Raw genomic sequence first — 18,634 nt, forward strand, 5'->3', positions numbered from 1 at the left:
ACTTTTGGTTGTGTACCCTAAAAATAAGAGCATTGGGAATTTCAAAATTATAGCCGCATTTGCTCTCCATATCTAAGTGTGCATCAAATAGTGTTTTCTATGTAGAGTTGACAGTAACAGAAAACACATTATTGCAATTGTTTTAAAAAAATGAAAAGAATAAAAACCATATACATAAATGTATTTCCCATATTGCGCCATGTTCTGAGACTGAACTTAATGTAAGTAATAGCATACCCTGTAATTTAAAGGTACTCCTGAGTAAGCCGCCACCCACCAAATATTGACATGAAAATGGCATTTGTTCAAAGATAAACCGCACAGGATTAAAAGAGGCAGCTGTCCTCACTGTATTATGGATATTCACACCAAAAGATATTAACCGGTAAGACTTTTTTTGACAGCGGCCATCATAATTATGACATGACGCAGTCATGAGCATTAAAGTGCCTGTGACCGCATAAAAAAAAAAAATCTTAAATAGGGTAGGGGTTTATTATTGGTTTATTATGTGAATTATAATCATATTTTGAGACAAATTGACTATATAAAACAATTTGGCAAAACTCAGATGACGAGAAACGAGTCTTTTAATCTGCCGTTTAGCCCCGCCTGTTATCATAGCGCTCTAGCGCCTCCATCTGGGTGATGACGTCGGCAGAGTAACGATTTTAGCCGATTTAGAATTCAGATTCAGAACGAGGAAAATCTGACAGAGAGCAGCAAAATGTCATCACTGGTTTTTATCTCTCCAATATTTTTACAGGATATTCTTTTTATCTGAGTATTTTCCCCAATTGCTAACTAATTTGTTTGGTCATGACAAATAATAGTCTTGTGCTTAATTGAATATGCATTATTAAAAATACATTTCCTCAGTATGATAGGGCTAAATTACTGCACAATGGTCAAAACTGCTGACTTCTTAAACCTCCTGGACGGTATTTTATGCCACCGGAGTTAGTTCGGCTTTTGTCATATCCCTGCCCCGGCTTCAGAGACGGAGGAAAGATTGCAAACAAAACAGGAAGCATGAGAGCTAGGCGGCATGCTAACCTGAGCGGCTCTTCCAAGTCTTTTCCTCGCCTTTCGTAAACGAAAAATCACACAAAACTACCCCAACTCATGTCACACATGGCGGTGGGGTTGATTGTCTTCACCGATTGACCAGCCCCCGGCGGCGAGCAAGTTTCGGCATATAACACGTAGCGTACTCACTGAGTCATCCGTCCAATGGTCTCTTGATTGTCGGACTTGTTTTGCACTTTCTTTGCGGGAACAGGATCTTCTGGAAATCCAAAAAGCCTCACACCACTCTCCCTGGTGTAGCAACAAAAGCCTAGCAACGAAAGCCTACAGCACTTTGGGCTGGCGTGATGCAAAAAAATAAATGAATTAATCCGCAAAATCAGCTGAATCCGCAGTCCTTCTACATACAATAATAACGGCTGTATTGTGAAGATGATTAATCCGCTGACGTCACATTCGCCTTCTTCCTTAATCAGTGACCGTGGCTGGAAGTCTCTCATTTTCGTTGTGTGGGATTAAAAAAAATTGAATAAATATATTGATTACTTCCTCACACATCCAAGCAGCCCATTTCATTCAAGAGCATAAAATACCAAGTGTAATATGAAATTAACATGTTTTTTTGTGTCATAAGCACTTTAATGAACGCTTATGAGTAGAGCTGTCCCGACCAGTCGACATAGTCGACGTCATCGATGACATAAATCCGTCGACGAGCACAACATCCCGCCGACGGTTAATGAAGGGTTAAAAAAAATACATGCGTGGAAAGTTAGAGTGTCGGATGCTCTGTTTGCAAGCGGGGAAAGCGGCACAAAGCCAAAAAAAGCGCACCAGAGTGTCCAAAACATTGACTTATTTCAAAGAAACAAAGGAGAGTACACTCTTCTGTCCTGTCTCTTCAGTGCCAAGCTTGGCTGCGCGTCGGCCGTGAATAAACACCTCAAGCGCCTTCACGCAGTTTGTAATTTTTTTTTTTTTTCATTTTTTGTACACCAGAGGGTGCTGTCGCCTTACTAAATAATAATGTTTCATTGACAATGGGCCTATAAGTGCTATTAGTATTGTTCTTAATGCTTATTGAAAGGTTTATTTCATGTTATGGTTTATTTTAATGTATAGAAAATTATATAAGGTTAAAAGGTCATAAATATATACAGTATATACAGTCATTGCACTCAAGGGAGAGATTGTCAATGATAAGGTAATAAGGTAAAGGCAATTCATATAGGCAATTCATTGATATATAAATAAGGTTTAAAAGGAAAAAGGTGAAAAGTTTTTGTTAATTTCTAATTGTGTTGCTTTATTTGTGTGCACCGTAGCTCTTACGGTGTGTTTACATCAAGGATGGAATAAAAGTTGTAAACCATCAGTTTAAGAGACCATCTTTTCAATCGGGATGCTACACTAGTTAATTCTATCAGCATTTGAACTCATTGTTTATTTGTGATTTATTATTGTTATTTACGTGTTTATTTGTACTTTAATAAATAATTTGAGTGTTCCAATATGTTTTTTGTGAATTGATAAGCGTCAACAAAAATGTCATTGCTAAATTAGTAAAAAAAAAAAAAAACATTATTATTAGATTAGTCGACTAATCGTAAAAATAGTCGGCTGACTAATCGGGAGAAAATTAGTCGTTTGGGACAGCCCTACTTGTCATTTAGTGTCATCCAAAATATCTCACTTTAAATGGAAGTAAAAGATCCGAGGTGGACATGGAGTTGGTGACAAAATTTTCCGGACGACACTTAATGACATCTGTCATAAGCATTCATTAAAGAGCATATGACACAAAAAAAAAAAGTCTTAAATGGCATTAATATGTGAATTAGAATAATATTTTGAGACGATTCGACTATATACAATAATTTAGCAAAGCACAGATGACGAGAAATTAGTCTTTTAATCTGCCGGTTAGCCACGCCTACCATTATAGGGCTTTAGCGTCCCCAACAGGTGGATGACGTTAGCGGTAGACTGGGCTCATCGGTTTTACTATTCAGCTCATTGAGGGGGAATTATTCACAACGAGGAAAACGCGACGAAGAGAGCCGCGAAATGTCATTGTTTCAGTCTCTCTACTCCAATATTTTTACAGGATATTCTTTTTATCCAAGTATTTTTCCCCAATAGCTATATAAATGGCTTGAGAAGGACCAGTCAGCCCGTCGAGGGGGAACTATTCACAACGAGGAAAACGCGACGAAGAGAGCGGCAAAATGTCATTGTTTGTCTCTTTACTTCAATATTTTTACAGGACATTCTTTTTATCCAAGTATTTTCCTCAATAGCTATATAAATGGCTTGAGAAGGACCAGTCAGCCCGTCGAGGGGGAACTATTCGCAACGAGGAAAACACGACGAAGAGAGCGGCAAAATGCCATTGTTTCTGTCTCTTTACTTCAATATTTTTACAGGATATTCTTTTTATCCAAGAATTTTCCCTAACTGCTAAATAAATGGCATGGTCATGACAAATAACAGTCTTGTGCTGAATGGAATATGAAATAATAAAAATGCATTTATTCAGGACGACATGGCAAAATCACTCCATAATGGTCAAAACTGTCGACTTCACCTTTACTGTCGCACCTCCCGAACGATATTTCATGACACCTAAATCGGACATATGTCATTTCCCTTCCCTGGCTTCGGAGAATGTAAACAAACCAGAAGGCGTGACAGCTAGCCGACATGCTAACCTGAACCGAGTGATGTTTCAAAGTCTTCGAAGCGGAAAATCACACATAACTATCCTGGATTATTTGACATGACGACCCGGTTGTCGATTGTCTTTGCGGATCGGCAAACCGCCCGGCGGAGAGCAATTTACAGTTCGTTCCCCGGAGGAGGGTGGCTGGAATTGTTGTGCAGCTAACGTGCTGCTGCTAATGAGCATTAGGAGAGCTTTTTACATGCCTATCAATGATCAAACGTAAGTAGTCCTTCATTTAAAGGAAGTTTGTAGTGTTTACTTTGTAATCGATGTATTCGTATTTGACATAATACAAAACAAGATGTTTACTCACTTCCTCGTAAGTCCAATGGTCCCACAGTAAATATTCACGGTAAATGGGAACCTTTTGAAACTCCAAAAAGGCGCATACGCCTCTTCCTCATACAGAATGATTTTTCTGCAGCCGTTTGGCTGGCGTGATGCGAAAAATAAACTATTAATCCGCAAAATCAGCTGAATCCTTCGTCCTCATACACAACAGTACACTGTAGCGTGAAGAGGACGTCTTCTACCGTACACGTCACAGCGCCCTCCTCATCAATGCAAGACCGAAGCCGGAAGTCACTCATTTTCATGGTGCGGGATTAAAAAAACTAAATAAAAATAGCGATCTCTTCCACCACACATCCAAGCGGCCCATATCATTCAGGGGCATAAAATACCGCGTGTATTATGAAATAAACATGCTTTTTCGTGTCACAGGAAATTTAAGGCACATGTCAGTGTCATGTTATAATTATGACTGTCTTATAACACCACTGTCAAATAAAGTGTTACCTATTAACCCAAATAAATCGACAATTAAGCCGCAGGATTCAAAATGAGGGGGGAAAAAGTAGCGGCTTATAGTCCGTAAATTATAGTAATATGGTTTTGTATTTGGTGAGTAATAAATCAATACGGAGTTGGGCCAAAAACAGACAACAATCTGGTGGAGTGCATATCACACTTGGAGAACTTGGCTAGGTTATGAAGATGCAACATCACCTCTGATCTCAATCACTGAACTTCTTTGCTAAGAGCACTTTGCTGTTGATACAGAGTAGGAGGGTGCTCTGCTAAGAAGCCTCAGCTGTAAAAATGCAGTATTACCCACCAGATATCATAAGAGCCACTCCAGGCAGAGTGATTAGATGGCAATGAGATTTCATCAGCACAGTGTGTACTCAAACGGACACTGTGCAGGTCGACAGGTAACTGTCCCTTCCTTCTTAATGATGCATTTTTATCGCCGGTATCTCAAGCACACAGATAAACATAAACAGTAGCGTCTCAAGAAAATATTAATTGTGGCTTTGCTGTGGGGCAGAAAATGAACTGTGGAAACAACATGGACTATCATTAAAATATAAATGTTTCTATTCAGACACACAAAAAAAATACTCTTTAATATCTAACGAAAAGCTTTCATCGCATTGTGGGTGGGAAATGATTATTTCAATCATGTCACTGACAAAGTTAAATTTCAGGAAAAGAAGTGAAGTTTGGGCAGCAGCATTCCAGCTCCTTCCCCATTATTCCAACACCACGCTTGGCTGCTCGAGATTTCCTTCACTGCTTTGATGATAATGTGCTTCGGCAGGCCAGTATAGTAATGACCATCTCTCAGTGTGGCACAGTGCAAGGTTGCGCTGCACTTCACGCTCATGTTTTCAGTGTTACATTCAGTCACATTCATCACGGACACTTGATGAACATACACTGAGCAGACAAGAGCCTGGGAAGTGAATTCCGTGATTTGTTTGACTGTAAATGCTGAAAATGTGCAAAGTCTGAGAACAAAAAAGTAGTGAAATCCTGAGATATAGTGTTGAATTATTTTTCCCTGTTCGGTTGTACAGATGCGCCTAAACCCAAACCGGAGCACTTGGTAATTCAGCCTGTAGCTCACAGTGCACACATTTTAGCACATACGCAATGAACATGTTTGATTGACAGGTGAAGGGTGAGCAGGGCATGTTTTCAGCGAATGTAGCGCACGCCCACAGCTTTTGACAACCTGAAGGAAGTCTCCATTTTTCATGATTTTGGTGCCTTAACTTCAATACTGGCACTCAGCTATTTGTTTTATTTGTTCAAAATTGACATGCTAGTTAAGAACAGTTTTCTAGATCGTGTGTCAAATTTATAAGACATTTTAATTTTGACTTGGAAGGACTTTAAAGCCTTTCCACCAAAATCACTTGCTCATACAAAGTAGCAGAAAACAATAGGCAAAATATAAAGAGCTTTCACTTACCGCCCCCTCCACCGAGTAGACTTGAATTTGCTGAAAAGAGAGAATAAATGTCAGAAATGATGAGAAATTTGTTTTACACATATATGGATAATGTCATAGTTGGGTTAAACTTTATTTGAACTGTGCCATAAGACTGTCATAATGATGACATGACACCTGCCATGAATATGAATGAAGGCTTATGACAGACGTCATTGAGAGTCATTTTGTAAATTATGTCACTTTTGATATAATATTGACATTTTTCAAATGCCTTTGTGTTGGGATTACAGTTTAGGGGCTGTGTTAGGGTGAGGACATTTAATGACACCTGTCATAAGCATTCATTAATAGAGATTTCCCGATCACATATTTTTGCACCAGAGTCCGATTCACACTATTTTGAGAATCTGCTGATACAGAGTCCCGATCCGCTACCGAAAAAAACATATATATATATATATGGAAGAAAACACAGACAAGACTGAAAAAGCAGTTTCTGCTCTTGCACTCCTCTTTAAAAGAAACTGCTGTATTATACGACAAAACAACTGTTGTGTTTGATAGAACAATATGTCTGTATGCTGCCATAGCAGATTCATGGGGCATTAAGCCCCCCGAACCATTTTTACCCAGAAAACCCCCCTTTACAGACATCGCGCAACCGCTTTTGTTTCCACCCAGCCATAAAACGAAGGTAATTAATTATATTATTCAAAATGTCATTTTCAGCTTAGAATCGTTAATGGGCGTCTAATATTTTGTTTAAAAAAATAAAAAATTAAAAAAAACTACTTTAAAAAAATTATCCACTCGCATATTTTAAACTTTTAAACAAATTACGTCACAATGAAAAAAATGGTGCTTGTAAAAAAGCCACGGATATTTACCTAATAACTATCGCTTAATTGTTTTTTTTTTGTTTGTTTCTTTCGCATTTTGTCCGATATGTTAGATGATAAATAATCGATCCAAACAAAGAAAAATTGAAAAAAAAAAAAAAACGTTTAAAAAGGTAAATATACGAAAAAGAAAATCTCGACCACTCCTTGATGTGGCGATTTCTGCATCACGACCCTTGTTTCACCCATAAAATCACCCAAAAAAATCCAGCTGTGGCCATTCACAGCTGTGTCTTTACACTCAGTGATACATGCTACATAGAGTTTTTGGATCGAAACAAGTAGGAATGCACGATATTCAGTTTTTTTAAACCGATACCGAAAGCGATAATTTCATGCTCCTCAAGGTCGATACCGATACGGTAACCGATAATATATATAGGTCAAAAATACTAGTGGTTTATTCAGCATTGATTTGCCTTTGACCAAACTAGAATTTTCATGATAATATGAACATTATTATAATGAACAAAACAAAGACAAGAACAGTTTTGACTTCCAAAAAGTGCCCATCTTAATTTTTTCAAATAAATTTAATTTGAGTCAATCACAATCAATCAGTCAATATCATTGACGATGTGTTTCCCTGAACAATGAGCACTGGTCTAAAACACACATAAACCCAACAGGTATTGTGCTTTGTCAGCAGATCAAACATTTGGTGCAAGAGAGGAGAGGAGACTTTTGTCATCTTGGTCCATAAAACAACTTTCTTAACCTGGCAATTATAAAACAGCAAGCCTATCAATAACCAAAAGGCCTCTCAAGAACGTACGGCCTCTAGAACAGTAACAAAACTTTGCATACTGGCAAAACAGGAGTGGAAACAAACACTCACATCCCAATCCGACACCGTGCCAAAAATATTATTAATAGGCCCGATAATATATAATGTTATTGGATTTGTTGGGATGACATCATAATCCCTATTATCGGACTGATAATTATCGAACCGATAATTATTGGGCACCTCTAGAAACAAGGTAAGTACGCGATAATATCTCGTTAAAGTAGTGGGGTCTATAATTCTGATCTTGCGTGCTCTCACCTCCAGGTTTTGCTGTTTAAAAAAACCCATTTTTTTCTTAAATGCCCTCCTGTTCGAAATGTTTCTTCCCCCAGAAAATTGAGATTTTAAGCTTTCCAATGATGTATCACACATGCATTTCGGACAATTTTGAAATTTGGCCAAATTGGGGGTCTCAGAGCGGAACTTCAAGTCACCTGAGTGTTTTCCGCCATAATTACCGGTACATACACACACATATATATATATATATGTATATATATTTTTTTTTAATTTTATTATTTTTTTTTTTTATCTGAACAAAAGCAAACATGTTACAATACTGTACAGTACTTCCTTTTTTCCGGGAGTGTTGCACAGTATAAAACATATATTTTCATTTCTTTCAGCAATCCCATTGTATTTCCTGAACATTTGGTTACTTTTCAGCCCTTAAATTTTTTTTTTTTTAATTAAAAACAGATCCTTTTCACCCAATTCCAGTCCTGGAGCGATCGGCCCGATTTGACATCCCTATTCAATTTATTTAATGTTCATGACAGTGTCATGTCATAATTTTGACATTCTTATGACACTGAATTCAAATAAAGTGTTACCCATAATAGCATTTTACATCCAAAAGATTTTTTTTTTTTCTAGCAATAGAGGGTTTACTCCCCACGGTGTTATATAAGATGGCGAAAAGACATGGTGAGCCACCAGTAAGTATCTCCACCCCCAGGCTTGGTACGTTTTCTGGTGGAAACACTGATAGTCAAATTTTGTAATTCTATCACAAAAAGTAAACTAAGACTACGTTCATACTACATTCATATGCATGAATCCGATTTTTTTGTGTTTTTCCGACTCGAGTGAGACATTAAAGGGTATGTAGTGCCCTGGGAAAATTTTAATATTCCATCATTTATCCATAAACGCATGCCTTTTGTATTCATATCATGCCACTTCGTGTAATTACACACAGGAAAATGAGAGAAATTTGGCTCGATTGTCAAGCTAAAACGACCGGCCCCCGAGATCTGGCAGATTGTGTGCGTAACGTCACGACAAGTGAAGAGAGTGCCACCGGCCACTAGGGGAGCAGCGCCTGTCTGCATCAATATAATTCCTTCTAGTGAGGGGAGAATTAGGGGTGTTTTGAGCTGTTTATGCTGATGCATTGTGTTCGTCCTGCACATATTCCAGGTTCCCTCATGAAGAAACACCCCTCGTTGTCAATAAAAGAGAATTCAGAATTGACAGTGAGGGGTGTTTCTTCAACAAGAAAAAGGCTCAGTGCTTTAATACTGAATGGCGGCGATGATGGCAGACAATTTCGTTTCTAGTTTCTGCGACGAATCCGACGTAGAAGGACGTAACAAATGTTCATCTAATGGTGACGAGGAGAGTTACGAAGCTTTAATCGGTGTTTTAGGTTACCAATTTGAGCCCAAACGAACGCCAATGCAGCGTAATGAAACGGTCATTGAGGGGAGCAATGACACTGATGAAACATCGGCAGCAGATCGTGTGGGAAACACCAATGATTTGTTTTGCATTTCTTTTTGTGAAGCTGATACACCGTGACTGCAAAATAAAGGAATGCATAGAAAAATTATCATTTATTGCGCTATCATAGCTTTTCGCTCTGCCAACAGACACAAATATGAATGGGATCAGAGAATTTGTTCTATGTATTTTACGAACGATAATTTATACATGTGTCAAGTCCTGTATCCAATGCGTGACATTTTTTTATTACAAAAGAGTACTCACTCTGGCCATTTCGAGCTTGGCTGCTCCCCTCCTTTGCTTAGCTTTAGCCTCCTTTACCAGTCATCGTCCTCTTTCTTGATATCTCGGGACATTTGGGTGGGTGCGCCTGTATGGTCGGCACCGCATCTACTTTGAGCAGCAATCTTTTAGCAAAACCCGATTTCTCTTGTCCATAGTTCGAGAAGCTTTCAGGTGGAAAATGTGCACCACAGAAAAGCGTGCCGGAGGCTGTGTCTAGAAAATTAGCCCTCTTTGCACGGACGAACTTTACCCATTTTCTGTGTAGTCCAGCTTTTTTTTCGCGTTCAGGAATTCATGGATACTATATTCCGATAAATAACTATTTGTACACCACATAGCACAGCAGTTTTGAACCATTTTTGTGATGTTTTGGTCAAACAAACCCCAACGCTACTCTCTCGTCGTTAAAAAACAATGGCACCTGGCTCCGCCACGACTGTCAATCACTTGTCGTGACGTCTCCGCCCCATTCGGCTGTTTCCGGAACACTTTCGGAAATGTTCGTCATTAGGCGTTATTAGCGCCTAGCTTGCATTGAACACAGCTTTTAGGGAAGGGCCGGGCTTGACAACAGTCATTAAAAAAATGGGTTGAGGATAAGCCTGATCGGTTTTCTCTCTGCTCTATATGAGCACAATGCTTACACGGCCGAGAGTTGGGGCTAACTGCCTGTATGTGTGTGTGACATGCACGAACAGTGCGTGCATGTTATCGATCCATGTAAACTTTGAATATACTTTGAACATAAGCCTAAACGGGGATTATTTATGTTGGTTATTTGTGTCCTCTTTTTGAACAGCAAAATATGATATCCCTGGAATGACTGATAACAGCCAGCATGGGTGGTCATTTATTTTGATGCTTCTGTTCATGCGGGTCTTCTTGCTCAGCGTGTGTCGGACTGCGAATTAGTGTGCATGCGTAATTATTGAATGGTTTCAATGGACAAAGGCAGTCTGAACGGGCACACCAAAAAAAGATGACAAAAGATCGGATTTGTGCATTAAGACCTGTAGTATGAACCTAGCCTAATTTATAGATTTACTCTTTAAGGCAAGGCTATATGAAAACAGTGCAGATGAAGCAATTAAAACTGCCCTGTGGTGCGGGAATCATATGTCCATGTCGGTAATGCATACAGTAGTTTTTCGAAAATTGTGTGTTGTTATTGAAACATGTTTTAACAATATAAGGGTGAATAAATGTAGCCTCTTTGGATTGATACAATTTATGTTCCGCAACAAAATTGGACACATGACAACTGAAGTCCATTTCTGAGGATACTTGAAGTGTGTTGCTTCACATTAGTTATTTAAGTGGTGATCGTATTATATGACAATTAACCTATTTTGGTTTGACTCTGTCAAAGAGATTTGTTCCACTTGAAAAGGAGAAAGATTAGAAGGAAGGGTTGTTAAGAATACATCAGTTAATTTGGGTCTAACAGAAAGTAGGAAGTTTGTGTTTGAAGTGTAGTTCAGACAACGGGCAATGGAACAATCATACTGAAAAATATTCCTCTAATGATCTTCTGTTCCAGCTATATCATTAGAAGTCAAAAGTAGTCCAGTTAATGCTTATTATTTCTCAAAAAAGATAAAAATCGGAGGTTGAGCAACAGATAATGAACATGTAATGTCAGGGAAAGTTGCACAATCACAGCACAGACACGGGGACTTGTGGCGCTTCCACAACTTTCTGTGGCACCATTATGGCTTTGCATTGTTGTCACTGAGCAGCACGTGTGCGTGGGAAGAGGGACAAAGGAAAGCTCTCCCACTGCAGAATTTGGTTCATCAAAGGGCTTTTTTTTGTTCTTTTTTTGTGCACATACAGTAGGTGCATAACATAACAGAGGCTTAGAGAAAGATATACAAACTTTGATGTCATGTTCACTAGGCTTCTATTTTTCGGTGGAGTAAGATGTTCACTAACACCTTTTTAATGTCTACACATGCATCAAAGAGCTGTTCAACCCTTTATAAGACAATTAGTAAATTGGCTGCCATTTCTGGCGCTAAAAGTCCAATCCATTTCAACTGGGAAAGGCGGAAAGTAAATGCTCAACACTGCAAAAACACACCTCCTTAAAACTAGATGAATTCCCTCGTATTCAGTGTAAATCTACTAGAAATAAGTGAAATGATCTACTAGTGTTTCACGTAAATTTTACTTAGATTTCTTGAAATAAGAAAACTAGCATAAAATAAGTTTAACAGACTTAATACATTTGTATATCTTGAAAAAAGCTTATTTGTCAGAAATGTTCTTAATTCAATCATATTGTTAAAATCATTATTTGAAAGCAAATTCTTCTTGATTTAAGTAAAAAATGACTTCGATGTATGAGCTTAATCAGAACAAATAGTAATATTTACTAAAAGTAAGTGGAATATCTGACGCATTAATCTGTTAAGTACTCTTTAACACTCAAAACAAGATAGGGAAAATTATTTGACTAGATTAAAGGAAAATAATCTGATTAAGATGTTATAAATTTGCAGTGCACTACCAGCCCTTCAAGTGGATTGTACGTCTAGCTCTGTCAGTGGCACTGAAACATGAGCATTCATATCCAGTTCACCAATTTAAAATGAATTGGGTGTCTATTGTCGTCATTGACAGGCGATGAGTAAATGGTAAATATTAAACAAAAATGTACATAATTTCTCATTTTTAAAACCGGTATATATTTTTTTAACTGCAATTGCTCGCTTTATTTCAAATGTTTTTTTTTTCATTATTATTTTATTCAAAATAAACGGAATTTTGAAAAATATAATTTGTTACAAATGATTTTTTTATTCATCATTCCTCATCTTTAGAATGTTATTAGGAAAACGTAACCGAAGTGTATTTCGGTTTTTTAAATTGTTAAATTAATATTTTATTCATTTGTAATTTTATATAGGTTCAGAAACACAACAAAATGGTAATTAAAAATATATAATAGATCAAGTGAAAAATTATTAATCATAAAGAAAATATAAATATAATTGAGTACAGTTCCTGCTGCCTCAAGCGCCCCAAAATTAAGGACTCTTCCAACACTCACACTTTGAACTCGTACCATCAGGCGCACGCTTCAAGTTACTAAAACCACGAACAAACAACTAAAAAATAGTTTCAGTGCAAAAGCAATTACCACATTTAATAAGCAGGTTCTGGGCGTACAGTAGCTGTGCAATTATGAGTCATGAAACACCGCAAATGTGAAGTGAATGCTTGTGTGCATGTGATTTGTGTTGTTTTTCCCCCCTCATCATCTATGCACTTTAAGGTATGCACTTTCAATTCTGTTATAATTGTACAATGACAAGAAAGATTATTCTATTCAATTCTACCTACTGTCCACATACGAGGACATCCCTTTCTGGATCATGTAGGCCACACTTTTTAATGACCAAAAATAGATCCTTGCCCTGTAAAGTGTTAAAACATGAGAATAATGAGAAGTACAAGTAGTAATGTTTGATTACCACTCAACTATTAGAAACAATGAAAGTCAAAGTTTCAATGCTCAATTAAAAACAAGCCGATAAAAGGTTATTTTTCTGAAAGTATCATGTTGTCACCTGGGGAGACTTCTTATTCCTGATCTTTTAAAACACTGGGGTTTAATTACTTGACATTATGGAAATGCATACCAAAGAGGAGGGGGGGTGCTTCATTTACTCCACACCTAATCAAGGAATGAAGATGTGATTTCTAATCAGTCTGACAAATCTTGAAAATGTGTGTTCGAGACAGGCTCCACCATAGCTTGAAGGCTGTGAGATAAAAGGAGGTTTTCTGTCCAAGTGACGTGATCTTGTCGTGGAGAGAGTGTTTGGCAACCATCTCATCTCTTATTGGTAGAATAAATATGAAAGCAGCCAGGTGGGGAGGTAAAAATACAATGTGCATTTTCATTTCCTGTCTCCCCCATTTCCTTCCCTTTAATAGTCAGAATGTCATGAAATGCATTTTGGCTGTTTATCTGTCAGCTAGCTGTACCGCATATGCATACAAAATATCTTGAGCCAGAATCACATGTACAGTGCTGGCCAATAGAATTGGCACCCCTGCAATTCTGTCAGATAATGCTCAATTTATCCCAGAAAATGATTTTATGTTTATTTTATAAATGTTTTGGTAGTAATATCTTCATTTATTTTGCTTGCAATGAAAAAACACAAAAGAGAATGGGAAAAAATATTAAATCATGATCATTTTACACAAAACTCCAAAAATGGGCAGGACAAAAGTATTGGTACTCTTTGAAAAATTGTGATGCTTCTCTAAAATGTGTACCGTAATTAACAGTAACTGTTACTTACCTGTGGTACACAACAGGTGGTGGCAATAACTAAATCACACTTGCAGCCAGTTAAAATGAATTAAAGTTGACTCAACCTCTGCCCTGTGTCCTTGTGTGTACCACATTGAGCTTGGAGAAAAGAGAGAAGACTGAGGGTGTAACGGTACATGTAATAGTATTGAACCGTTTCGGTACGTGGTAGTCGATTCGGAACGGACGCGTACCGAACGAGTTACTGACGTAATACAACCCTTACTTTTTGAGGCTGTGAGCCGATCGGGTTATAGTTTCTTTGTGTACATTATATTTACTCCGTCTTTTCTACTATAATGAGGACCAACATGGTAAGACAGTATAACCCAGAAACGTCAACAGCCACGAGAACGCAGTGAAACGCGGGCGTTAAGGACAATCAGCCAATGCGGACCCAAACACACCAGTCACAGTGCGGCCGCGTGTTAGATCCGTCCCAGAAGCGGCTCAACGCGACGCACGCGAAAAGAACGGCAGAGTTTATTATTTGACACAAGATGCGGCCCTCCTGCGTCAATACTACTACCGGTAGCTAGGATCGGGCCAGAAGTCACTCGTGTAAAAATACAGTGGATCCGGTCGATTTTCAAACTAATATGCAATCGTATCCTACTTTTCGAGTCCATCAGATCTCTTGAGTGGTAGATCGGGGCACAGTTGACTTGTCTTGTTGATTTACTGCTGTCTTCTCTCGGGGCGGCTGGCTGGTAGCTGGAGTTGTTCTTGGACCGAAGGGTCAGTGGTTCGATTCTACGACTGCCCACTGTCGAAGTGCCTTTGGGCAAGGCACTGAGCCCTGATTTGCCTCCAATGGGTCGACAGCGCCTTGCTTGGCAGCAGACCCATTGGTGTGTGAATGTGTGCGTGAATGGGTAAATGTGTGCTAATGTAAAGCGCTTCGGGCATGATAACCATGCAGATAAATGCACTATATAAGTACTGACCATCATAATAATAACCCACACGGCCCCGTGTTCAATACAAAACCCTCCTACCACAACAAAACAAGTAGGAACTAATATTCACATAGGAACTAAAGTTATACAACATAAAATATACAATATAAATGAATACTACATCACATTTGTAAAATTAATCACATAATAAAACACATTGAAACGAGCTAAAACACCTGTAATTAAATAATTAGAATAATACACACATCCTGCTTACACAATTAAATTTATTAATTTCTGTGTGGCGCTTTCATTCATTCATTCATTCATTTTCCATGCCACTTATTCCTCACGAGGGTCGCGGAGGTGCTGGAGCCTATCCCAGCTAACAACGGGCAGTAGGCAGGGGACACCCTGAACTGGTTGCCAGCCAATCGCAGGGCACAAGGAGACACACAACCATTCACGCACACACTCATACCTACGGACAATTTAGAGTATTCAATCAGCCTACCATGCATGTTTTTGGGATGTGGGAGGAAACCGGAGTTCCCGGAGGAAACCCACGCAGGCACGGGGAGAACATGCAAACTCCACACAGGAAGGCCGAAGCCCGGGATTGAACCCTTGATCTCAGAACTGTGAGGCAGATGTGCTAACCACTCAGCCACCGTGCCGCCGTGTGGCGCTTTAACTTGAGAAAACCCACCAATAAAGCTTTTAAAAACCGTTCATAAGAAAAAAAAATGTTTCATTGAGGCATTTCATTTGTAAAATACATGTTAAAATCTTTGTCACTGGGATTGCTTTTCTCTTTAGCACAGGACTTATTTTTCTTCTTTCTTTCGGAAAGAAAGCTTTGGATGTTGGATTATCTTTAAATACCCGCTACTTTTTGAGCAGCATTCTAGCTTTGTATAGGCTAATGTTCCTATTGTTGAAAGCACAAAAGTCTTTAATAAACAACTAGCCCATTTATATTTTGCATTTTGTTTTCTTACTGTACCGAAAATGAACCGAACCGTGACCTCAAAACCGAGGTACGTACCGAACCGAGATTTTTGTGTACCGTTACACCCCTACAACTAGCACATTTATATTTTGCATTTTGTTTTCTTACTGTACCGAAAATGAACGGAACAGTGACCTCAAAACCGAGGTACGTACCGAACCAAGATGTTTGTGTACCGTTACACCCCTAGAGAAGACCAATGAACTGTCTGAGGACTTGAGAAGTAAAATTGTAAGGAAGAATGGGGAATCTCAAGGCTACAAGTCCATCTCCAAAGAACTGAATGTTCCTGTGTCTACTGTGCGCAGTGTCACCAATAAGTGTAAAGCCCATGGCACTGTTGCTAACCTCCCTAGATGTGACACAAAAAGAAAAATTGACGAGAAATTTTCAGGAAAGATTGTGCGGATGGTGGATAAAGAACCTCGACTAACATCCAAACAAGTTCAAGCTGTCCTGCAGTACGAGGGTACAACACTGTAAACCCGTACTATCCGTTGGCGTCTGAATGAAAAGGGACTCTATGGTAGGATACCCAGAGACATAAAAAAGCAAGGCTGGAGTTTGCCAAAACTTACCGGAGGAAGCCGAAAACGTTTTTGAAGAATGTTCTCCGGTCAGATGAGACAAAAGTAGCGCTTTTTGGTAAAGGGCATCAAAAGAGTTTACAGGGAAAAAAACGAGGTCTTCAAAGATAAGAAGATGATCCCCACAGTCAAACATGGTGGTGGTTCCATGATGTTTTGTGGTTGCTTTGCTGCCTCAGATACTGGACTGCTTGACCGTGTGCATGGCATTATAAAGTCTGAAGACTACCAACACATTTTGCAGCATAATATATGGCCCAGTGTGAGAAAGCTGGGTCTCCCTCAGAGGTCATGGGTCTTCCAGCAGGACAATGACCCAAAACACACTTCAAAAAGCACTAGAAAACGGTTTGAGAGAAAGCACTGGAGACTTCTAAAGTGGCCAGCAATGACTCCAGACCTGAATCCCACAGAAAACCTGTGGAGAGATCTGAAAATGGCAGTTTGGAGAAGCCACCCTTCAAATCTCAGACCTGGAGCAGTTGGTCAAAGAAGAATGGTCTAAAATTCCAGTAATGCATTGTAAGAAACTGGAAGAGGTTGTTTGCAGGTATTTTGTCTAAAAGTTGTGCTACCAAGTATTTGGCTGAGGGTGCCAATACTTTTGTCCGGCCCATTTTTGGAGTTTTTTGCAAAATTATTATTATTTTTTTCCATTCTCTTTTGTGTATTTTCATTGCAAGCAAAATAAATGAAGTTATAACTACCAAAGCATTTGTAGTTGCAATCCTTTTCTGGGAGATATCGAGCATTATTTCACAGAATTGCAGGGGTGCCAATACTTATGGCCAGCACTGTATGAAAGAACTTTCTCAAATACCTTGAAGATAGGAGAAAGTGGGGAGACAGCTGGGTGAGAGGAACCCGGGGTCCGACTAGGTTACTCTGGCAAACAGATGTCGACGCTGATAACTTAAACAGCTTAATAACTGGGTGTAGCCAGGATTTCGTAAAATTGCAGTTCATTTTGCACATTCTGGAGGAGGATATGAAAATAGTTTAATATTACACGTTCACTGTGATTTATCAAACCTGAGATAAATTGCCGTGACTAATTTTGAAACTTTTGAATACCAGGTCTGAAAAGATTTTGCAAACTAGCACCGATGTGTGTAATGACGACTGCGTTAGCGCAGTAAGGGGGTTGGACAAGCAAAATGAGAAGCGACGGGGAGAGCAGATCTTTTTCACTTGTGTAAACATTCTTGAAAGGCGGGCAACAAAAATGATCCAAATATATTGTCTACTCAGCAAAGTCATTTTGGAGCTTTTGAATGATCCAAGGGCTGACAGTCAAAAGAAGCAGTCATGCTTTATTACCTATGAAAAAACTCCTGTCAACTCTGCCTTTTCTTGCATCTTGGTACTTGAGCACACAGTGACAATTGGTGCCGGGCTCTTCAAGAGCTTTTTTTTTTTGGGTGGGGGTGTTCTCTCTCAGGTTTTGAACATAATATTATATTAAAGTACACTCTGTGCAAGTTAAATCACACAAAACATGGCTGTTATACTGTTGCTAGATCTTCAAAAGGATCACAGAGACAGTTATATTTTCTGTAGTTCAGTAATATAAGGGTAAACCTCTTCTACTAAAACTTCCTATTCTATCACTTCAACCTTCATTTCACTCCTAAATTTTCAACGGTGTAAATCAAAGGTATCTCAAGCCAAAAACCCTCTTGATCACGGTGGTCCCCACCACACTGACGCCTGCTGCAAATAGCACACACAACCTGTTAGTGTGCATAACACATAACTCAGCACATGCCGTTTGGATTCTTGGTAAAAGATATGAATCTTAGCAGGTCGCGCACAATACTTTTACCAAAAGTTTGGATAATCTGTCACCGTGGCGATGCAATTTAGCATCCAATTTTTGTGACCTTACTAAATCAAGCCCTTAAGGTTTAGTGCATTTAAGGTTTGGTGCCTTATTCACTAAGACCTACCACCGAGGTACTTCAATTATCCTGAGTGAAAATCAAATCAGAAATCCATATTTGGCAATACAAACCCCATAAAGCACATTTTATGGAGAATCTATTCATAATAAATGGCTCTCAATGCAATTTATACCTAGCCTGGCTGTAGTTTGTCTAACTTGCAGC

At 38.8% G+C, this 18,634-nt stretch overlaps 1 protein-coding gene across 5 annotated transcripts in view; it reads right to left on the minus strand.

Moving 5' to 3' along the window:
- Window positions 1-18,634, minus strand: part of macrod2 (mono-ADP ribosylhydrolase 2) — a 724,457-nt gene that overhangs the window by 606,138 nt on the left and 99,685 nt on the right. For all 5 annotated transcript variants that reach the window (XM_057848773.1, XM_057848772.1, XM_057848771.1 and 2 more), the window contains exon 4: window positions 6,015-6,044. In XM_057848773.1, the coding sequence (XP_057704756.1) occupies window positions 6,015-6,044 (30 nt within the window). The remainder of the gene's footprint in view (window positions 1-6,014; window positions 6,045-18,634) is intronic.

The sequence above is a fragment of the Corythoichthys intestinalis genome, chromosome 10 (genome assembly GCF_030265065.1).
Source record: "Corythoichthys intestinalis isolate RoL2023-P3 chromosome 10, ASM3026506v1, whole genome shotgun sequence".
NCBI lineage: Eukaryota > Metazoa > Chordata > Actinopteri > Syngnathiformes > Syngnathidae > Corythoichthys > Corythoichthys intestinalis.